General features: G+C 42.7%; 1 protein-coding gene across 9 annotated transcripts in view; it reads left to right on the forward strand.

Moving 5' to 3' along the window:
• The window catches only part of POU6F2 (POU class 6 homeobox 2), a 459268-nt gene that overhangs the window by 190753 nt on the left and 244401 nt on the right, over positions 1–24114 (forward strand). For all 9 annotated transcript variants that reach the window (XM_070264192.1, XM_070264189.1, XM_070264187.1 and 6 more), the window contains 2 exons: positions 15768–15859; positions 19293–19521. In XM_070264192.1, the coding sequence (XP_070120293.1) occupies positions 15768–15859; positions 19293–19521 (321 nt within the window). The remainder of the gene's footprint in view (positions 1–15767; positions 15860–19292; positions 19522–24114) is intronic.

Raw genomic sequence — 24114 nt, forward strand, 5'->3', positions numbered from 1 at the left:
AGTTCCAGTGATAACTTTTTGGAGAACCTCCATACTGTTTTCCATAGCAGCTGCACCATTCCCACCAGCGATGTACAAGGGTTCCAATTTCTCCACTTCTTTGCCAATACTTGTTATCTTTTGTTTTTTTGATTATAGCCATCCTAACAGGTGGGAGATCATATCTCATTGTTCACATTAGCTGAGATATGGAAACAACCTGAGTGTCTCAATGTGGATGAATAGGTAAAGAAAAGAAAATGTGGTATATGCATAGAATGGAATACTATTCAGCCTTTAAAAAGAAGGAAATCCTGCCATATGCAACATGGATGAGCCTGGAGGATGCTATGCTGAGTGAAATAAGCCAGTCACAGAAGGACAGATACTTCATGATTCCACTTATAAGAAGCATCTAAAATAGTCAAACTTAGAGAAACAGAGAGTTGAATGGTGGTTGCCAGGAGTTAGCGGGAGGGGGGAAAAGGGCTTTGCTGTTCAATGGGCATAATGTTTCAGTCATACGAGATGAATATGGTCTATAGGTACAACACCGTGCCTATACTTAACAACACTGTATTGTGCACTTAAAAATTTGTTGAGGGTACATCTCATGCTAAGTGTTCTTATCATAATAAAGTAAAATAAAATAAAATAGGAAATACTAACAGAATCCAGGCTGGGCTCTGAGCGATCAGTTGCTATTTGCTTCTCCATTAGGGCTAGCAGCACCTGCTTTGTGGCTGTTGTCTATCCTGCCCTTATTTTTAGAGTCCACCTATATATACATCTGTGCTTATGATCCACATAGGAGCAGAGTTCTTTCCTGGACTCAGGTTCAGACACCATTCCAGCCCATGTATAGATTCCTGGGTACCAACTGAGCCATTTTGGCCAAAGCCGTCACTGCCAGACATTGCCCTGAAAATCATGCCTTGTGCTCCAGCAGTAGAATTTCTTTCATTCTTTTCCACTACAACTGACACATGGCTGCATGTACCTCTGTCCTGAGCTCTCTCTCTCTTGTGTCTGAGCCGTAAGCAGTGCCTGTCACTGCCCCACCCACAGAGCCTTTGCAAACAACTAGAGGAGGTTCTGCTCTGTCCTGTCTTTGCATTCCTCTCCTGACACGCCTGTGGGCTCTACCCTGCTCTAGAGCCATTGATAACATTCAAGGCTATTGCTCAGCATCTTGTCAGACCAAAAACCTGTGACCACGTTCCCCAGGCCTGCCGCCTGGAGTGCTGCCTGCTCTGTATACGGGAGCCCCACTCGGTGATACAACTAGCAATGCGGACCCCTGGGTGGGGCTCTGTATCCCTCGAACAGGATGGTAATGATAAGAAAGCTCAAATTTATTGAGTGTTCCCTGTGTGCCAGAAACTGTGATTACGCAGTTGACTTATGTGGATTAGTGTACATAATTCTCACTTGATGGGGGAGGTACCATTTTTATTTCACTTTTACGGTTGATGAAACTGAGTCTAGAAAGCTCAAGCCACTTGCTGGAGGTCCCGCGTCTGGTAAGTGGTGTGGACGGGCACGGACTTCAGAGCCTGTGCTCCTGACCCTAAGGCTGTCGTGCTCTTGTTAGATCTCTCCCGGGCTGGCCTTTACCTCTGACAGGGCTCCTGATGGAGGCTGTCTCCTTGCCTGCCCACTCCACCCCAAACTCTTAAGGCTCCCATCGCCAGGCCCAGCTTTCCGTCGGAGAGGTGGGACCACAGGTGGGGGCATCTCCTGGACTTTGAGGACTTTACAGTATTCACAGTCTCACTGCCATCAGTGTGTAGGATGGACGGGAGACAGGACAGACCAGAGGGGCACTACGCCTGCTGTGTGAGTAAGCGCCAATGGGCACAGCTGAGGCAGACGAGGGGACAAGGGGCCAGCGATACTGGAGTGCAAGGCTTGAGATTTGGTAGCCGGCTGTCTCCGGGGTGAGGCAGAGGGACCATGCAAGGTAGCTTAGAGATTTGCTTTTTGAGGTGTGGGATCAGAAGGATGAACATGGTTGCAAACCATGAAGGTGAATGGAAAGAAGGACCTGGAGCTTTCGAGAGGGGAGATGCTGAGAGCTTTTGGGACCTGTGGGAGATGTGCTGTGTAGAAATCCTGGACAGGGGTCAGAGGAGTTTTTAGATGCAGCAATTTAGATTTAGAAGGCTCCCTCCTTCCCCAGCCATACTGCATAGTTTCCTCTATACCTGAATTGGTTCTTGGATATTGGCTGCATGTGTCTGATTTTACAGGCTCCTCTCAAGGGTCCCCTTACCAACAGGTGTCCTCTGTGGCCACACCTCTCCTCTTTCCTTCTTTATCTAGGTCATTTGTGATTGGATAATTGTATGTCAATTGTAACCATACTCCAACAATAGTTGATAATGACAGCCGCGTTGTTCAGCATTTATTATATGCCAGGCACAATGCTGGGCTATTTTCACCCAGTACTCTGTTTCACTCTCACAACTATAATGCAGGTGCTCTTACTACCTCCATTTTACAGTTGAGGAAACTTAAGATCAGAGAGGTTGAGTAACTTATCTAAAGTCACACAGATAGCACATGTGAAGCGAAGATAAAAACACAAGTCATTCTGAGTCCACACTGTATTGTCAGAGTATTATTTGTAAAGACTTCTGTCCCCTCCTTTTTGTGAGTTCTATTTATGGGATCTTGTGGATGGTTTTCCTGGATTTTTCAGAATGTGATTTTCTAGACACATCTGACTCTACCCTCATAGTCCCTTTCTGGCTAAATAAACCATCTAGAAATATATGGTCACATTATCCCAAAGATCCTGTTACTTTGGTTTGGCCCTATTGATCAGAATTAAGCCTAGATGAAGAATGTCGCTCTCTGCTTCCTAAACGTCCTGAGGGATGAAACTGTCGGGCTGACCAGAAACTAATGAGATGTTCTGACACTTCCAGGAGAAGCTCTTCGTTACCAAACCCTTCTCCTTGACAAAAATTTCATCGTTAGCCTTTGGTAGCATCATCCACATCTTCCACCTGATGTGGGGCGTATCATATGCCTTCGAGTTGAAAGTTGGGCTTTTTAACTGAGAAAGCGAAAAACAGCCCTGAGCCCTGGGAGCTGGCCCGGCACTCGCTGCAGGGCCCTGTGTTCCCCTGCTGCACACAAATGGTTTCACAGAACGTCGGCATCAAGTGAGGCCACTCAGACAGTGATGGATCAGGACGAAACCAGGATCACTCTATAGTCATGTCTGAAGACAGACAAAAACGAGGACATTGTCCACACCACAAAATGACCAGTCACCCTAAGATGAGTGAATACTGTTTTTTTTTCACCAATTATAGCATTCACCTTGCTGTGTCTTCCCTGCCTTCTACAGAAGAATTGTTAAAATATTTAATCATAAAGTTGCCCCTGATCCAGATAGCGTCCAATCCGGAGCAAAGCCCCTCTTCCCCGACTCTTCTCCAAAATCACCTAAATGTAAACCCAAATCCTGTAAGTCATCCTTTCTAACACTTTCCTACTGCGACACCTCGTGACTCCCCATGGCGTACCTTCTCCCTCCTTTCAATGCATCTATAACTCGAAATTAGTCCAGCTACATGGTGGTCTTTGGCTGAAGCACATTGACAAACCTAAGCACTCCTCATTATACACATTCTTAGATTTGCATAGACTTCATAGATCTGCTTACAGTGTGGCTTTGGGTGGGTTGAAAGAATGCAAAAACTTGACCAGCCGTGGGTTTGAATACCACCTCCCCCTCCTCCTTTATTTAAAAATAAGCTGTGGATTTCAGTCAGTTACTTAATTTTCTGAATCTGAATTCTAATATCATGGGGTTGGTATGAAGATTAAATAAAGTGAGATATGTAAGATATTCTAGTATGTTGCCAGACTCTTGGCTGATGCTCTACGTACAAATGTTAGTTTCTTCCCCTGATCCCTTCTCTATTGAATCTATTTCTTCTAAACAAGGAATTTTATCCAACTACCATATTCCAGTCATAAATTCTAACCCACCCAATCTCAAGGATATCTAGGGATTGTCTGTAAAATTTCCAGTTTATTCTATTGCCTATTTTCTGTGCCAAAATTCATATATAAAGGCCAATGAGTCCTAATGTATTTTATTTATTTAAAAGTACACATCTTGTACCCTCGTATTTTAAGATGACATCTTAAAGGGAAGATTTTGGGGTAAAAATTGGAGTGTAACTTATAATCAGTGGTATGTCGTGGTTTAATTGGCAGCTTTTTTCTTTCTTAGTGGAACATAAAATATTCATGAGTTTTACATCAATAGCGTCCTGGGTTTGATGAAATATAGTAGATATTTTTAAATGCTGGGCCATCTCTTCTTCCACTGTTTCACCTTTCCACTGTCATAGTTAGCCATTTGCTCTGTTTCTTAGTTCAACTCTGACCCTACCGGTCTAGAGTCAAATGTAAACTCAAGAAGTAGATTTTTAAAAAATATTTGGACTTAAAATCTTACAGTTATAATCTGAGTCCAAGTCATGTTTAGCAGGCATATTTTTGTATTATAAACTCTGAACCAGATCCAAAAATAAGTTAACGTAACAAATGGAAATCCCTATGCATTTGATACTGTCATGTAATGGAGTAAAAATAATGATAAAAAATCTGAACAAGTTCGGTGAGGCTTTTGTTCTGTTTGACTTTAAGTGGAACATAATCTTCAGAACACGAGGACGACAGAATAGTGCTTTGCTAAAAGGATAAAAGAATATGACCCAAGTCTATTAGTGATCTAACACTCTATGAATGCACTCAAGTTAATAGCATCTTTTAGCGATAGATATTTTTTCAATTACAGTAATGCTGAGAAATAAATAGACTAAGTGAGAGAAAAATGGTCAGAGACACATGAATTGGACTAGTTGTTTGGCTGTTTGGTTTTTTGTAACCAATTCTCAGGGGGAAAAATCTAACCAACAATCTATTGATGGGGCATTAATTTGAGTTTTCATATTCTAGACCTACTTAATCTTATTAAAGAGGCAATGTTTTGTTACCCCATCTCCAAAGAAGGTTTTGTAGCATTTGGTAATTTGTTCAGAGTGAGTTGTGTGACATCCTTCTCCTGCTGCACAATCTCATGTTGTCGTGCTGTCATGGAGGCTCCATTACCCTAAGGTGTTGCTAACTAGGTGTGATGCTACAATTTCATGCAATGTAATTCCTCTGGGGGTATTTCCTTCCTGTCCTTTGCTGAGTTCTAAATGACCCCACTTTCACCAATCTTTAGTTGCACGCAAGAGTGATTGCAAATGCCACCCTTTCAGAGCATCTGGAGAAATGCAGTTTTATTTCAGCTTTAAGGGATTTAAAATTTTTATTCCCCCTTTGTAAAGTGGCGCTCTGGCTACTTTTGCAAAGAGTGTGGTGTTCTGAGAGTAAATAACTGAAATGGATCGGCCAGACTCTTATCTTCATTGGAGCCTCACAAATGGAAAAGCAAAGATATGGATATGGAAGGAGAAAGTGTCAGGAAAATTGCCATAAATCACAGAGCAAGGATATTGGGCTACGTTTGGCATCAGTTTTGTTGTATTTTAAAAAGGATAAATATGCTTGCCTTTAAGAACGTAGGACCAGCTCTTCCCCCTGGGAACCTCTTCGCTCAGAGTCCTCCCACCAGGTTGCACGGGTGAGAAGTGGTCGAGGGTTATTACCGTGACTGAGAGTACTCCTCTTGAACATTTTCTCTTCCTACATGCTCATGCACCCCTGCCCCGATTGTGTGAGATAGGATGTAACAGTCTACTGCAAATGTCTGATGGAAGTTGGACATTTTAGGAGCCTTTATGCTCTAAATGCCACCCAAGTAAAGGAAGGAAGGAGGAAAGGAAGGACGGAGGGAGGGAAGGAAGGAAGGAAATAAGGAGGGAAGGAAGGAAAGAGAGGAAACAAGAAAGGGATGAGGGAAGGAGAGGAGAGAGGGATGGAGGAAGGAGGGGAGGAAGGGAGTTATGAACTTAAAACCAGTGCCTCTCACACTTTACTAAGAGTCAGAAGCAGCCGGGGATTTTGTTCCAATGCAGATTCTGACTCAGTGGGTCTGAGACCTGGGTGGGCTGGGACCTGCAGATCTGCCTTTCCAACAAGGTCCCAGACGATGCTGATGCCGCTGGTCCAGAGATCACAGCTTGAGTCTGGAGACCCTAAAGTAAGAATGCAGCTGCCATTTCTCTCATTATAAACATTATTTTAGAGAAGATTGGGGTGCTTGTTTCGTAGGAATTTGTCAGAATCTGTCTGGGAAAAAATGGGCACAGGAAAAGAGTGTCCTTGGTGGGACTCCCTTTCACCTTCCTCCCATTGTGAGCCATTTCCCCTCCTCCATCACCCGCTTTCCCAGACCTGGAACCTTGAGGTTTCTGGAGGCAGGGTCCATTAGGAACAGAGGAAAACAGGTGAAAAACACAACTTCTTTCATGATGTTGGGATTTATTGTGTTCTGGCTCTCTGAAACATTTGCATTTGATGTCCAGGGTGGTGTCGTCTTGGAGTCTAATGGAACTGGGTTCAAATTCTGATGTTATCATTCACTGTGTACGCATAGGTAAGTCATGTAATCCACTAAGGTCTAACCTCAGTTTCCGCATCTGCAAAATGGGAATGATAATGCCGATAACACAGGGCTTCTGTGGAGATTAAATGAGAGATTGTATGTACACTACTGAGCGAAGTGTCTGGCCCATAGTGAGCATTCAGTAAATGCCAGCTATTACGAAATATTTGAGCAATAGAATAGTCCAGCTGACACGATGTGGGCCTTCCATCGATCAGATAGCCTAGATACAGTCACCTCTCTGTCACTAACTTCTCTATGAGTAATAGACAGTGAGTTAACCTCTGGAAAGGTTAGTTTCCTGTATAAATGGACATAATCATCATAAACACCTTATAGGGTTATTATAAGGGTCGATGAAATAATATATGTGAGGTAATTAATGTATTACTTGGCACAGAACTTTATATATAAGGAAAATTATATCGATGTCTCTGAACAAAAGGATTGAGGGAAAAGAGGAATTATTTATTCAAAAGAAGAAGCATTTTAGGAGTGTTTAGTCAGACATTTCCTGGGCCTGGAGGTGTAAAGGGAGAGGGCATCCTGGTTCCTCAAACCACACATGTCCACAAGGAGCTCCCGAATGCTCTGTGATGGATCATTGTCCCTCCACCACAAAACTAGTCGAGGGGAAAATGAAAAACAAAAAAAGGCCAATGCAGTGAGTTTTTCATTAGGCTAAAGTTCTTCATTTAAAGAATTATCCTTTAAGTTGAGAACATATCCTTTGGGGCAGAGGAAGGGCATTCAAATACCTTTGTTGTGTGATAATGCCACTGCATGGCAATTCTTAAAAATGTTTTTACTTGGCAAAATTAAATGATGAGATCTTTCCATTCACACAGTTATCAGCGAGCTCGCTTAATTTGACTGCCCTGTGAGGTCCAGAGTCTGGGAGAGCCAATGAGCTAATCGCTAGCTCTTTGCAGTCACAAAGGCAGCCACTGCGATGGAGGATCACGAGTTTTCTGCACTGGGGGTCTCCAAGATCTTGTACCACGCGTATTATCAGAAGAGACTGCACCCAAAGACCATCATTTCCAATTGAAATAATGATATATTCTGTGGGAGCTCATGGTTAACTCATATGCTGAATGTCAGATCGGCAGCCTTCTTGGCACTGAAGGGTTGTGCAGAGTTCAGACTTCTGGAAGGCACATAGGGTCTTGGAGGAGAGGGCAGTGATACACTACTGTGGTTCCCACTGAACTTCAGTCTGAGCCAGGAGTTTGTGCTCGTGTTACCATGACATAGCTTTCTCTATTTCACCTCCACCTCCTTTTCACGCTTGGGTTTCCAGGTGTCTGTATTTTATGGGGATGCTTGGTTAAGAGTCTCAATAAACAGAAGACAGTTTAAAAATTCACAGTGAGACCTTTGATGAGGCAGCCCTGTAGGTCTGTAGGGCTGCAAAGAGAGCCTTGCAGATATTAGAAAACAAGCCAGCATGTTGCTGGAAGAGGCTGGACGATCGGGTATTACAAAAAGAACTACATTGACCTCTCACCCTACCACTTGAACCCCACAGTTCCAAATGCAGGTGTTAGCTAAAAAAGAATGGACCAGGGGCTGGCCCCGTGGCTGAGTGGTTAAGTTCGCACGCTCCGCTGCAGGCGGCCCAGTGTTTCGTTGGTTTGAATCTTGGGCGCGGACACGGCACTGCTCATCAAACCACACTGAGGCAGCGTCCCACATGCCACAACTAGAAGGACCCACAACAAAGAATATACAACTATGTACCGAGGGGCTTTGGGGAGAAAAAGGAAAAAAATAAAATCTTAAAAAAAAAAAGAATGGACCAGCTCCACTTATCTCCTCACCCCAAAACACACACAGACACACACACGCACACACACACACAGACACTCTCTCTCTCTTCATCTAACCTAGTACCAAAATTTCAAAGCACGTCATTTCGTAGCTTTGACCATTTTTCAAGCACATTTAAAGTCAGTTTTTAGTAATTCTTGCATGTTTTACCATGGGTAGGTAACCTGGGAGAGCTTTAAAACCAGGCCAATTACACTGCCTTGGAGTATCTAGATCATATATCCTTGTGGTCAAGCTTGGCGATGATGTAGCAGTCAGTCAGGAGAGAAAATCTCCATTTTTTAGTGAGAGCGTAACACTGTTAGATAGATAGGTCTACAGCTGAGAAAAGACATGTGACATCTTCTGTGTGATTTCTCTTTTGAGGAATTCACGCCCCATCTCCTCATTATAGGCATAAGTAACTGAGAATTGATAGAAAACAAAATAGTATTTTATCTTAGTTTTCTACCAAACAGTATGTTTATGTGGTCATTGATAATGGCGTATAATAGATGCGTTGATGATTTGTAGGTTCGATTTCTTGTTGGGGAAAAAAGCCATGTCTGAATTTCTCTGTAGACACAAATAACTCTTTTCACTGATTTGGAAGAATGGCTTGCTGAAAGGAGTTGTAGGTTTAAGTCAAATGTTCAAAATTTGGGGAACTTTTATGAGGAAATCCCTTGATAGAAAAATAGTAACCCAAAATTGTATGGAAACTGAGTCAATGGAGGGTGACAGTCAGCCATGGGCAGAGCTCAATTCATAGTGGGCGACCACGGCAAGTGCACAGGGCTCCGCACCTAGTAGGACCCCATGTTTGGTAATTCTCTGAGGTCACTGTCTTGCAATTCTTAATAACTAATCTTTGATTTTGTGTTTTATGAATAATGTCTTATGGGACAGCAAGAACATGTGGTGGATGGAAGGCTGGAGCCTCTGGCTGTCTAGCTGCTATCTCCTCACCTCCCCAGGACAGGGTGAATTCTCGGCCACCTGCTTCCCGCCCCTGGGGCCCAAGGATCCCTGGAAGCCCAAGCGTGGCTACCTTCTTCTCCCCTCTACCCTTCTCGGGAGCCTGGGTCAGGCACATGGAGGGTCATGTGCTCAGCGTGCAACTCAGTGGGGGCTTCCGGCCCGCCCCGAAACAGGCGTTCCGCACATCCCAGCAGGAGGTTGCAATTCCTTGGGTTCGCCCTTCTGCTGTGGATTGGGGCAGCAGCCCAGGGATGGGGAGATTGATCTCCAAGGCCCAAGCCAGGGACCTGCATTGTCATTTTGTACCAAACCCTACAAATTGTGTAGCTGGCCCTGGTGTAGGGTTGAGCATGAGTGAAGTAGGCCAGGAAGCTCCACAGATGGGTATAAAAGCACAGGACATACTTGACCTTCCCATCCATGGGGCCATGCCAGAGTCCCATCAATCAGTTGAGAGAAAAGACTTCATCCCTGGATAGAGTGCGGTGTTGAGTGTGACCCCTTGCAATGACCTTGTCAAAGGAAGTGTCCATTTTCTGGGAGAAATGTACTGAAGTTAGCAAAGCTTCTTAGATTAAAAAAGGCATTCAAAAAATTAGACAAACCGTTTTCAGATGGTTTAAAAATCTGTGTGTAAATTGTTTCACCTCAGTTCGATACATATCTCCATCACCTTAAAAATGTCAACTCATTACGACCTACATAAGCACCAGCATGCGTACATCATGTATATACACACATATACATGCATGCATGTGTACAGACACACATGCCCAGGCCCACAGCTGGCCTGCAGGGACACAAAGGTGAGTGAGAAAGAGTCTTTGCCGTGAAAGAACTTAAACAAACTCTTATAGACAGCAGTAGTCAGGGGCAAATCCAGCCCCTAACACTCTCTATATGCCCCCATGTGGCATGGGATTTTGTTTAACTATGTTTGATGACTCTCTTTTTGTTCATCTCTTTTCTGAGAGGAGGCATTTACAGAAATTGAGACCTTTATTGGTCTGGATATCACAGGAATTCAACTCTGCTTTTATTAGATGGATGTGAAAACAAATGATAAAAAATTGTCAGAAGAAGACCGAAGGAAGATTGAGTAAATTTTGAGAGAAAAAAACTGTCTTTAAAGTCTTCCAGAACACACATAGACTAAGTCTACATGTAGAACTGAACCAATTATTGAATAGTTTTGGTAGATATTATGAAAACATCTTCAGATAATTGAGTCCAAATAAGAGATTTGTCGGGTTTCTTGTTACGCTTTATGTAGATACCCCAACTCTCACTTTGATTTTTCATGTGTGTGTGCAGCCTCTAAATAAATATCAGCAGTTAGGACCACTGAGCACCTAGACCCCACATTCAAAGAAAGCTAAATTTCCTTCACCAAAGGCCAGATAAGTCACCTACTAGAAGAATCAGGGAATCCACTTTTCACATTAATTCTCTGTTCTCCAGGCCTCACTGGGCGAAGTTACAAGTACTTGACAACAGAACTTGCAAAAACACACAAACCCTTGTGTGAATTAATGAATGTTTGATTTTCAAGTGTGGCTTATTACTTTAGCATCTCTGATTCCACTGAGGGTCTGCATAGCATTCTGTCCATAAATATGTGTGTGGCCAGTCTCGTAGAGTAATCCCAATTGGCAATAAAAAGTGGCCAACAGTGGCAGTGGTGCTGAGAAGATTTTTATAGACACCTCCACTCCCTGCTTGACATGTCATAATCTTGAAGAAATGGAAAGGAAGGGAAGTTTAATTTAGAGAGGCCTTCTGCCCTGCTTAGCTGGGTTCACATGCCAACATGAAATAATAATGCATTCAACTATCCATCTTATAATAAGCAACCTTTGCATCCCCTCACTCGCCAGTGAAAACTGCAAACAGTGGGTAAGGAGGGTATGAATACCAGAAAGACTGAGGGATCCCTGTGACCTTCATGTGATTATGTTTGTGCTAATGCATAGAGAACAGAAACCCCAACTCTGCCCCTTGAAGAACCCGGTTCATTAAAAATGCATGGGTCGTTAACAAGAGAATCCTGTGCATTGAACATTGCAGGGATGGCCCACACATGGGAGAAAGTGGAACGGGTTTATTTGGGATAAGCAATTCACATTGGAATTCTCTTTCTTTCTCAATCTGCTTGGTCATTGTATCCTCTTTGCAAAGGTACAGGGTTAAGGCTCCAGAAAGGAGTGTATCCTCTCAGGATTAAAAATTTTATATTTGCTTTTTAAAATGACTTCTTTAGAAGAGTTCTACAGATGGTCGAGCCCTGCAGAGCCAAGACTCAGCAGGCACCTTTGCAGGTTTCCGATCCGAGATCGACACTGGAAAGATGGTGTTGCATGAACCAAGGTTCTGACAAGCAGGCATTTTAAAATTAAAAATAAGTTTTATCCTAGTGTATCAGCCAAACTCCTAGTCAGTCTTTCATTCTCTTCACCATTTATGACCTATCCTCTCCTTAGACTTATATCAGGAGTGCCTGTATTTGCAGAGAGTTGATTCCTGTTATATAGCTATTTTCAATTTTATATTATGATCACTCTAAAATCAGCTTTTACACTCCTTGGTTCACCTGTGAACATTATAATTATGAAATAGATGCATCTGGGACACTTCTTCCCCTTGCTAAGCTGGAAGTCAGCCAGGATCAAGATGGAGGAACGCCCCAGGTGAAGAAACTCGGAAGGCCCAGCCGGTAACGGTAGCTGACAGCTCGTCTGCTAGTCTTAAAAACCAGTTGTGTAAGGCATCCTCAGTGCAAAGATTCACACTCACCTGGGCAGCATCTAAGCCCCTGCTTTCTCCCTTGGTTTTCAATCACTGGTGGAGTTTTATAAAACGTCCATGTGAGCCACCCCTTCGATGTTCTGTCGTAGCCTCAGGAAGGACGTGAACCTCTGTGTATTCAGGAAGCTCCACATCCCATCCTGGTTCACAGGCCTGCGTGAGAACCACTGTTCTGTGTGGGAATTTAGAAGCTATTTGCCAGTATCTTTGTGCCGTATTTCCTGATCATGCTACCGTGGATGAAAGGAAGCTTTATGTGTAACCATCTCACTTCATAGACCCTTAAAGGCCTGACCATTTCGTTTAGTTCCAAACTTTCATCAAGTGGCGCAGAATGTGCAGCTAGGGTGGTGTGTCAGGGAATGTGGGCTGCACGCATAGGGCTGGGAGTGTGTATTTAGTTGACTTGGGGCAGGTGAATATTATGGGCAAATTAAATAATATTAAATACAAATTCAATCTTATTAAATAATAATAGTCAAGAGAAAACAGCATTTATATGGCAAGCGTGCCCTATTCCATGCAATTCACAAATATATTTGCTCATTTAATCGTCACAACAGCAACCCTGTGAGGGAGGTACTCTTCTTTTCCCAGGCTTTTACCAAAGGAAGCTGATGCATCAAGAAGCTGGCAAACAAGCCCAGGTTCACATACCTAGTTAAGTGGCAGAGCTAAATCTGAGGTAGAATTTACCAGTAAGCTAACAATTTAGAGACATTTCCAGAGTTTATGCTCAACAACAGTAAACAGTCAAGGATGGCGATACCTATCTTAAGGGAATTATACCACCCCCAAATTAAAAGCCAAGCCTCTACTTCTGTTGAGTGAATATCCGATCAAAGTGAATGAAAGGCCTACATTAGGGGCTGGTATGAAAGCATGAGCCAGCAAACACAGTCCCTGCCTTACTGGAGCTCACCGTTGCTGCCTGTAGAGCACAGACTATTAAATTCAGAGCAGGCCACAGAGAGCTTTCTGGACTCGCCTGATCTCTAGAGAGGTAACATGTTTCCTAGGATCCTGATCGGGAGGAAACTGCCCAACCCATTTAAGTTCATGTTTTTGTATCTGTGCCCACGGAAAGCTCTAATCTCAGATTCTCTGCTGAACGCGGGCTCGGCGTTGTTTCAAATCTCTCTGAAGCCCTTAGCTAATGTCGTTTATTCATTCTGACTGCTGGGTTCCCCCTCTGGCTCCGAGAAGGCCTCTGATTTGGAAGCTGCCTTGCAACCAGACAGATTAGTTTATGGTCCTACAAGGTTAAGTATGATACATGTGTTTGGGGAAAATGGAGATGCGCATTAAGAAGAAACATGACTTTCGGATCCAGGCGGGAGAGCATACATAATCTCCTCTGGAGCCTGTGAAAGACTTCATTTTACACGTGAAATTGTGTGGAATTGCCCTGTGCTGCACTGAACACAGTTTTTGAGAATAACCAGCTTCAAAACAAGCTGCTGCATGCTGGTGGGGACCGCCAGTAACAGAGAATAAAATGTAAGCAAACGTAATCCGTGTAAAGTTGCAGATAACAGACAATCTGGTCGATGCACTGTTCGTATGGGACAGATCCTAAATATTGCAATGGGATGTCGTTGGGAACAGAGTCAGAAAGTGGGCCTGGTACACGTGAAAGAAATATGAGATGGGAGGGCTTGGCATCGTATAGAGACTTTTAAAAATTAAGATGCATGTTTTTTAATTGTGTAAAGGGATTTTTCTCTTTTTCTGTGCACTGCGAAACTCTCTTTTCACAGTCTGGTGTAAAAATCCATGCCTGGAGAATAAGGAGAAGCAAGCAAAAATTTTAAAACATCTTCAAAAGCTAAACCAAGGTAGATTTTTAGCCGTTTGAGAATTTACCTCATCTGAATATTTGACAAAAAGCATCACTTTGGGGACCTGGTTAGCTCTATAAAAGTATATAAAGTTCTGCTGAGAATATTAAGGCAAAATAGGATGTGGGTATGTAAGAACGGAAATTATGAGATTTACGCTGCGTAAGGCACCTCTTGTTTCAAGTGCCCTGCTACTCAAGCATAGTAAGTAAATCACATATAAAAAATTTAGAAGAAAAGTCTCCACGTTATGGGGAAATTGATGGTGGCATCTTATGATGGGTCATCTTACTCTTGTTATTAAATGACAGTGATCATTAAAATGCCAAACATATTTTGACAGAATTCACTTCATAAAATGTCAGCAAGTCTGCGTTTTTATTAGTTTGTTCCAAATCAATTTAGAAATTTCAATAGAATGCTTGTAAGTATTCCCCAAGCAATGTCCATTCCTGACTTTCTGCCCCCAAAAATATTACAAATTAATCAGATTTTCAGATTTCTGCATAATGGCTTTGCACATTTATTGCTTAATCCTGTTATAAAATGCTGTTCTGATTGACACATCGCTGTGGAGATAGAAGTGAATTGAATGATATGTAGCAGTCAATTTTATTTGGAACTTAATGTACTGAAGTATTTTTTTCCACATTTCCATTATTTATAAGTCTATCCCTTTGGAGAATATATAGAAGAATTTGTTTTAAATGAGCCAATAATACCTGCTTTAAAATTTATAAGTGTGACAGAATCCTATCTTTTTTTCTTGGTCATCCATGGCATGCCGGTAAACAGGGCCGGAATTGTCTTCCACTTGCTATTCACAGGAAAAACATCAGGAATGAAGATCTTGTTAGGAATGGCTTGGAATCAGATTTCAAACACCAAGAAAACAAAAGCTACCGACTAACAACTAAAAACCCTCAAAAATGCCTCTAGATTTACTTGTTGGTTTCTTTGTGTGTTTATTGTCATTGCCACTATCTTGCCTGCTACGATTCGTCCTGAGACAAAGCACATAAGCTCACATGGGGAAACCAGAATGTTTAAGAAGGTCTGAAAGATTGGCTGTTTTGGTGGGATTTCATTTTTCATGCGTCGGCATCCAATAGGACTCCAGCAAAGGAAGTAAGTTGTATTCTATCCTTAGCATAGTGGGGCTCCCTAGAGGAAGCGTGGGGTTCCTACTCTTTCAGTTAGCACCCAGGAAGCTTGCTTAAGGAGGTCTATAGTATTTTTAGGACATTACGTAAGGCAACGTTGAAAAAGGCTTTGTTTTCAGGAAAACACATTTCTAAGAGTCAGTGTCTGAAGGGTGTATGGGGAAAGGGCTTAAGGGTACAAAGCCATATTAAGGGATCATATAGATGTACTTGGTCGTGTCTGAGATGATGCTTTCTCCGCCTTTGGGAAATTAGATTAGCTGTTGCCAGTCTACATGTAAAGGATGCAGTTTCCCACACATGTGATGCAGTGGCGTACCCCACGCAAACTGATACATAATGCAAGCCTATTAGCGTGACTGATGATAGTGTCACTTTCCCAGCTGTCATAGCCTTCTACCTCCTGCAATGACTTGGGCCATCCTGAATGTCCATTAGCATAATTTATGCAGTTGACAAGTGATTTGAGCACTGGAGCTATTGATGAGCCACGCTGGCATATCATCTGTGCCTTAATGTTATGTACATCACAGGAAAATGGGGTCAAGTGCAGTTCCCGGGCTGGATCTCATATTAAGCGAGCACTTCTCTTTTGAATTGCAGGGGCCAGAGGAAACCCGGCACTCTCAGATCCTGGCACTCCTGACCAACACCAGGGCAGTCAGACCCACCCCCCATTCCCGGTTGGGCCACAGGTCAGTATGTCTCAAGTGCTTTCCAACAGGCTGCATTTAGGATGATTTAACCATATAAATAACCAAATAAATAGTAATGAGTTAAATCCAATTAACTCCAACAGAGCAAAGAGGGTGATAAATTTTTGTAAGGGAAGCTGGATGACTACATTATTTATTAAATACCATCAAGGAAAAAAAAATGTGTTTGCAGAACTTTTTAAAGGCAATGTTGGTTTTAATCATTTGGAAACTTTTTTTTTCTTTTGAAAACCCACTACAATGGTGCTGCTGGTTACCATGCAGTTTTCTGGAAAGTAAAACTTTAATGACTGGAGTGTGAAGAAAATTAAGTTATTTCAACCTTACCATAGCCATTTTTGAAATACAAGATGTGATTTAATATAAAAAAGTTAATGCAATTTTAATGCAAGTTCAGCTTATTGGGTTTGACAATACTGTACATCACATGCAGCTCCTGCATTAATAAAGAAATACATTCATTATTTTTTAAAGTCCAATATTTGTTTTTTGCAGCCTGGTGTGGTTATATGGAGATGTAGAACACAATTATGAAAGGCTGGGCTGGTTTTTTTTTTTTAACTTCTGTCATTTAGAGTGAGCTTTCAGAGTTCGCTCAGCTTTTATGGACAAAGAAGCTGATTCTTGGGCCCTTCTCTCTCTTTTGCTGTCATTGCTGTTCCTGGAAATTAACCGCTTTCAGTGCTTTGTCAACTCACCAGCTCAAAGCTTGAAAATCCAAGTTTAGAGTATGGGTTGGTCTTGACTTTCTCGTTCCAGCCGCCATCAAATCTCCCTATGGCCTCAGAGCCCAAGATCCATCTCAAAGCACAGGTGCCTCTGTGCTCAAGGACGGGAAACCTGGGGAGACGTTTGCTCTTATGGAAGCTTAGGGAGTTTTGCTGGCTTCTTGCAGCCACATCCTTGCTAATTTCATGCTATGACATCGTACGTCATGCATGTGTGTATGTGTGTGTGCGTGTGTGTGTGTGAACATACTGGGGTGACAAACTCTAAAGCCTCTGGGTTATATATATAGCACGACAGACCCAGACAGTGAGAAGTGGCAGGCGCTATGACAAACTAGAAAGTTCATGCCCTGCTTAAAGCCTGCAAATTCAATTTAAAGAAATGTTACAGGCCCAAATCTCCAAAATCTGTGGCCTGTGTGCAGTCTGAGGACTACACGTTTGCCCTCCCTCTTATCGTGATTTTTTTTTTTTGAGGAAGATTAGCCCCGAGCTAACATCTGCTGCCAATCCTCTTTTTGCTGAGGAAGACTGGCCCTGAGCTAACATCCATGCCTGTCTTCCTCTACTTTATATGTGGGATGCCTGCCACAGCATGGCTTGCCAAGCGGTGCCATGTCCACACCCGGGAACCAAACCGGTGCACCCTGGGCCACCAAGGCGGAATGTGTGCACTTAACCACTGTGCCACCGGGCTGGCCCCTTACTGTGATATTTTTATTGGCAGTGATATTACACCAGCAATCTGAGCACCGGCTTATAATTTTATACTTATTGCTAAAAAGTATGTTTATTTTTGTGTTTTAGAGTAACTTTATTTTTTTTTAAAGAGAGGTTCAGTTACTTTGTGAGAATTTAGCAAAGTCTGGCAAATATACTAATTAGGAGCCAGGCTCACAGCATCTGGAGCAATGGTTCTAAAACTTGGCTGCCTGAAGCCCCAGGGCTTCTTCAGAGGGCTCCCTGGAAGGGGCCTTGAAGGGAGACCGTAGGGAATGGCCAGGGGTGGGCTCAGCCCTCCTCCCCCCATTCTTCAAGTGAACAGCCCCCCTTCTCTAAGTCTGTTCTGTGTATTGAGAGGGCGTGATGAGAAGGGGGTGAAACCTGGGCTCTGGGGCCGCCTGCCTGGACTTGAACCACGCCCCCCACTAGATAGGGAACTCTGGGCAAGTTGTGAAGTTCTCTGCATCTCCTTGGTGGGATGACGGAGCTGATGTGCACACAGCAGCATTAGAATAGTGCTGGCTGTCAGATACGGGGCTTTGTACCATGTCTCTATCCAGCTACCTTTTACTTTATAGAATCATGAAGCACTAAAAACAAAAAAGTTAAAAGCCCTCAAGAAGAGTGTTGTATTGGTTCCTCTAGAAGGAAAATAGACGTGGGATCATGTCTCACAAAGCTCCCACAGGGGTGCGATGAAAGTCTTGGATCCAGGACTCTGAGATCAATGACCCTAGGTCGTCTGGCCTGGCCAGGGTGGGAATCCCTCCATTGTCATCCTCGTCAAGAGCCCACATCAAGCTCAGATATGTCTGGTGCCCGAAGAGCACACCTATGAGGGTTCCTTTCCCTATGAAACAATGGCTATTGGACAAATAGTGGAAATTAACATGTATTTTTAATGCCATTTTAACTGGGCAAAGAATGTTAGATTGATAACAAAAGAAATTTTAGGAGATTTTAAAATTTAGCCACATCCAATATTTTTGTTTTTCTATATCCCTTTTTAGATCTTGTCATTATACATATACAATTTTACCATTTTAATAATGATTTCATTGTTTGCTTGATTATTATCCAGTTTATTTTATGTGTTCTCATATTATAAACATTTTCTATTTTTCTTTTTTTTCTTTTCCTTTTTTTTTTTTGAGGAAGATTGGCCCGAGCTAACATCTGTACCCATCTTCCTCTACTTTATATGTGGGACGCCTACCATAGCATGGCTTGATAAGCAATGCATAGGTCCATGCCTGGCGTCCGAACTAGCAAACCCCAGGCCGCCAAAGTGGAGCGTACCAACTTAACTGCTACGCCACTGGGCCAGCCCCATTTTCTATTTCTCTAAAGAGATGTCATAATGATCCATTTTGAAGACTATGTAATATCTTATTAAGTTTAGTCTTGTAACAAACTGTTTTTCAAAATTTATGTACTTTAAAATGTAATTCATATTTTCATACATTTATCTTTTTTCTGTTTGAATTATGTCTTCAGGCTATAGCCCAGGGATATATTCTGAGTCAAAAAGGGATGAATATTTTTTTATCTCTCGATATGAATTTCCAAATTGCTTTCCAAAAGGCTCACGCCAGGGTACATGTCCTAAGTCCACATAATAATGTCACTACAGACTTACTAGCAATCAGTAAATCTTTTACATTATTTTTGCTAATTTAATAGATAAAAATGGAATTTTATTGCTATTTTTGAAGCAAAAAAACAAATCCCCGATCCCAGTGAGTTCTTTCTGGAATAACACAGAATAAATTAGCAGAAAGTTTCAAATATATAGGGGTTGGATCAAATGAAAATTCATTGAAAGAATTATATATGTGTAAGGTATTACTTTTAAAGATATTTGAGCTCCTCAGAGGAAGTGCAAACCAAATGGAAGCTTCCAAAAACGCAAATAAAATCTTCCACTGGAAAGTGAGTTGGGATTTTCTGTTTCCTTGCAGCCTCTTCTGACGGCACCGCAGTTAGCCTCCGCTGTGGCTGGCGTGATGCCGGGAGGCACGCCAGCCCTCAACCAGCCTATCCTCATCCCCTTCAACATGGCCGGCCAGCTAGGAGGGCAACAAGGTCTGGTCCTCACACTGCCTACTGCGAATCTCACCAACATCCAAGGGCTTGTAGCCGCAGCTGCAGCTGGAGGCATTATGACTCTGCCATTGCAAAATCTACAAGGTAACCCAGTGTGTCCATGTGCCGTGTAGGGCTCTATCCACTGGCCAGAGTTCTGTGAAGTGGACAAGTGGCCTGAATGTTGAGTGTGGTTCAGAGTTGCTTCCACCATAAAGGTTATAGCAGGCTTATGTAGGAAGCAAAGTTACAAGTTACCTGTGAATCCTGAGCTTGCTCAAGCCATGGGCATTATCGGTCCTCTTTTCCTAACACTGGTTTGAAAGCTTTCAGGTCTTCTGGAAGCATTTATGAGCAATAATGACAAACTTAGAAGTAAAATTATTGTGAGGACCTGAGTTATCATCTCATGACTTCTTCAATTTAACCATCTGTGAAGAAAGGTTAGACATGACTTTGTGTGTGAAGTGGTTGAAACATCTCAAATACAAGGTATCATTTAGAATGATTAATTTAATTGTTCTTTTGCTTAGTAAGTATATTTTAGTTATAACTCTTAAACAAAAATTCTATTATTTAAGGTCACGTTTAGCAATGAGAAACATAGACTTGTATATTGAGCCTTTGTATTCCATGGGCATATGGCAAGGGTTGGACTCAATTTTACTCAGGGTAGTTCTCGATATTATGGCCGTTTTGACTTTAAGAGACTTGATGACACTGGCTGATAGATTGATTTATAAAGGACTCTGTAAAAGTAAGAATTTGATGGTGGATGATGACCTGAATATGATTAGCACGCCTAATAAAGAGAAGACAAATATACTTTGGATTGGTCAAAGATGTTTGTTTTCTCCATTGATATAAATGTTGGCAATTACATTTTTTTGCAGAGTGAGGGTTTGGTTGGGTAAGTTATCCAAATAACAAGAAAGAGCACCTTTTTCTTGATCAGATGTCTGGGCTTCTTATAACCTATTAAATTGGTCAGAGCATCAGTCCACAGGTTAAAAAATAGACCAAGGAAGAATTGGTTAACTCTTGACCCAAACTTCTTTACAGCTATATATTCTAATATCTCATCTGTTGTTGCCACTTCTTGACTTTCACTTTAATGTTTAAAACAAAGTCTCTTCTGTAGCATTAAATTGTGCCAAGAAACCTGCCTTTCATAAATCATGCATGCCCAGGACACACTAATGCACAAACTTTGCTTGTTTCAAATTTGAGAGTGCCTGCGAAGCCAGATCTCCAGATTAAGCAAATAAGGCAGGAATAAACAAGGTGAAAGTGAAAGCCACAGCGTGTAGGGAGAAGCTTTTTAATGTAGGTGGATGATGAAATCTTAATGAAGAAATGGGCATTATCAAAATGCAGCCTTCCATTTGCAACATTTGTGCTTATGGGAATATTGAATATTATAAATAAACATAAGCTCATGGAACTCCTATGTCATGAATTAATCCTGCTTGGTTAAGATGGACACCGAAGTCAGAGTCCAAAAAAATCAGGTTTGTTATCTTTTTATTACAGATTGGTATTCTTAGGATTTTAGTACCTGGTTGTTTTAAGGGTTCAAAATTAGTGCCTGGTCCAATGTGGGCTTCCAACAAGATTTTCTCTCTCTCTTTTTTAAATATCAAATTTAGTATTAATATGGTTTGGAATTTGGTTCTTTTTGGCACCTTTGGTTTGAGAAAATGCATCCTAAGTTTTGTGTCCTGATTCTGTAAGTTCAATAAGAATGCCAGCTCTTTTTATCCCTTGGTGCTTCCCACCCAGTTTTCCTATTGGCGTCATCCTCAGAAGTGTATTGGAGTTGATGGTCAAGCTCTTGTCTACTACACAAGCACAAGGGAACATTTCTCCCTTTATCTTTGAACTTTCAATGATGTTGGAAGGGAGGAGGCAACATCGTTAAAATAAAACACCTCTCAGTTTCAAGTCAGCCAGTTGCAGGAAAAGCTTCCTAGTAGGCTTTAACACCTCAGCCCCTCCTCCAAAACCTTTTTCTTTAATATCCTTATGAATGAATCCCAATTCCTAAAACACTGCTAGGATCCAGGAAAGTTCCATCTTCCAGTTTCCTTGGGCTTGTCTGTTCCTTTCGTATATTCCCATGTGATTTCTTCACCATCCAGACCTCACTAGTCCGAGAGGGGACCAACCATTCTGGTTTGCCAGGCACTGGGAGTTTTCTTGGAAAACTTTTCACTGGTTTCATTGTTAAAACTAGGAAAGTCCCAGGCAAACCAGAAAGACTGGGTCACCCTGTGGGAAGTCCAAGTGTAATACTCAGGGTAATAAGGGAAATGTCGCATACCTGCAAGGCCCCCAAGATCCATGTCCACCACCTAAAAGGCAATGCCAATGCCGGTTAGTCACCTTGTTGGCCAGCAGCCTACCCATGGGTGATCTCGCCACTTTTAGGGAACCTACTGCAGCCCCAGCTATCTGTAGGCAGTATCTATGGCTTGTGTAGCTTCTCAGGTTATATCACAGAAGGTAGTGGGATTGTGGGGATGGTGGGTGGATGACTGGCAGGCTAGAAAGTCAACTGCAGGGATCCTGGCTGGCTTTGAGACTGAGCCAGTCCTAGATGTCCTTGAATCTCATCCTCTCTTAAGGTGACGATCTTGTAAATGGGCTACAAGAGCTCAGAAGGAGTCCTTACACACATTTCTATAGTCAACGGCCACGCTGGAAGGCTCTTCCCCCTCCCCATGGCCCGCCCCTAGACAAGGAGCACAGCAACTTTAGCCCAAGGCTTTTAAGAGTCTTTGGAAGCAACTGGTATGCCTGCCTCTCTGTGTTAGATGCCCCACTTTCTCAGGTAGTTTTATAAAATGGATTGGATAGGTCAGTGTGATGGGGAGGCATTTGTGTTAAACACCTAGTCTGAAGTAGGGCCTGTTTCCATATGATGTGCTTAGTTCTAGATGGTTCTCCTTTTCTTCACTATGCAGTGTTAAGGTTTTATTCATGAAACAACTCAGCCAGCTGGAATTGTCTCTTGACTATTCTCCAACCTTGATGCCCAGCCTGTTCACTCTTCTAGCTCAAAGCCTACAAATTTGCTAAGAAAAAAGAATTACTGACGTCCCTTTCTTAATGGTTTGGAATTCAGGGATAAGGTTCCAAGCATTTTCCTTTTTGCTAAAGGGATTGAGAGTCGGTTCATTTACGTTCCCAACCAAGTGACATGGAATAGCTCTCAGAGCCTCAGAGGCCATGATTTACGCATGTATTTTAATGAGCACTAATGACATGATGTTCCACGGAGAGTGGCTTTTCTCTGCACCGTCTCCTTCTGTAAGCGTGGTCCCCAGACCAGCGGCATCAGCATCTTGTGGGAGCTTGTTAGAAACGCAGAATTTCGGGCTTCACCCCAGACCCACTGCTCAGAATCTTCATTTTTAAAAGACTCTAAGGTGATTCTTATGCACATTAAAGTTTGAAGAAGGCTGGTCTAGGGAGTTTTTTCAAAATTCACTTGGAACTCTCCCACCACCTCCAACAGGCTCCTCCGGATTCTGAGCATCTTAGGATGATGGGGAGTCACGTGACTATGATAAGTGAACCCATTGGTTCTCCTGCTCTGCCTCACCACCCCTGGCCTCTAGCTGAGGATAATGACTGAAAGGATAACTTATTTGGGAACATTTTTGCTTCTGTTAGGATATTCATGTCCCCAAGGCCAAGAGGAGTTCTCTTGCATAATTGAAGCATGATTGAAGGTCTTGCTCTTGAGATTTTTATCCAGCAAAAACTTTGCGTTGCTGAGAAAGAGACCATATTGCCTTGCAAAAAACCCAGCTGCACAGACTAAGGATTGTTTTTCCTTTCTCTTCAGATCTTTCCATGCAAGAAAGAGATGCACGCCTGTCTAATCAGTGATAGGGTCTTCCTGTAAGGAAACAGGCAGGAGTAAGGAGTCTGAAATCTTGTGGAATCCTAGGAACAGCCCTGCAGCCCAGCCTCAGGGATCCTGGAATAAAGTTTAGGGATTGGAGAATCCAGTGAACCACTAGGCGATAGGCTGTATCATTCTCCCCTCTGAGCTGGCAGGCTTCTATCCCCCACTCCCACGGTGACTGAAAGCCTGTCTCCCATCTTCTCCTGATCCCTCCTCATGATTTTTCTCTACTGCATTGTTGACTTTTGGCTAACCCATAATTTTGGTTCCATTTTGGCTCCTCTGAATATATGCATCTTTTCAACTCATGTACCTTTCAGAAACTCTCCATCGCTAGCTCTATTTCCATCATCTCTGTCTTCATCCCTATCTCCACGTCCAGCTAAAATGCAGACTCCTCAAAACTCAAATTCCTGTTGGGCTGAGCCTTTTTACCCTAGGCTACCTCACAGGTCACTGGCCAGACTAGAGATCGAGTGCCCACGTGGAGGTGTCCACTCCTTTCCAATCAGCTGTAATGTGGGTGGAAGGGGAAGCCAGGATAACGTGGTGCGGAACATGGGCAACATGCTTAAGAAACACACTGGGGCCTCCCTCCTCAGCAGAAGGGACAGTGGGTATGGCAGGCTGTACATTGGCCTGTCCACTGGGATAACTACAGACCAGTAGGACTTCCTATGAGCATGCACTAAGGTTGAGATAAACTCTGAACTCAGAGATGCCAAAGGTGGGGTCTAGGTTCTGACTATTTTAAGGGAAGTCAATGGAAGTTCTGGCTGGGA

Source organism: Equus caballus, chromosome 4 (genome assembly GCF_041296265.1).
Source record: "Equus caballus isolate H_3958 breed thoroughbred chromosome 4, TB-T2T, whole genome shotgun sequence".
NCBI classification, from domain to species: Eukaryota; Metazoa; Chordata; class Mammalia; order Perissodactyla; family Equidae; genus Equus; species Equus caballus.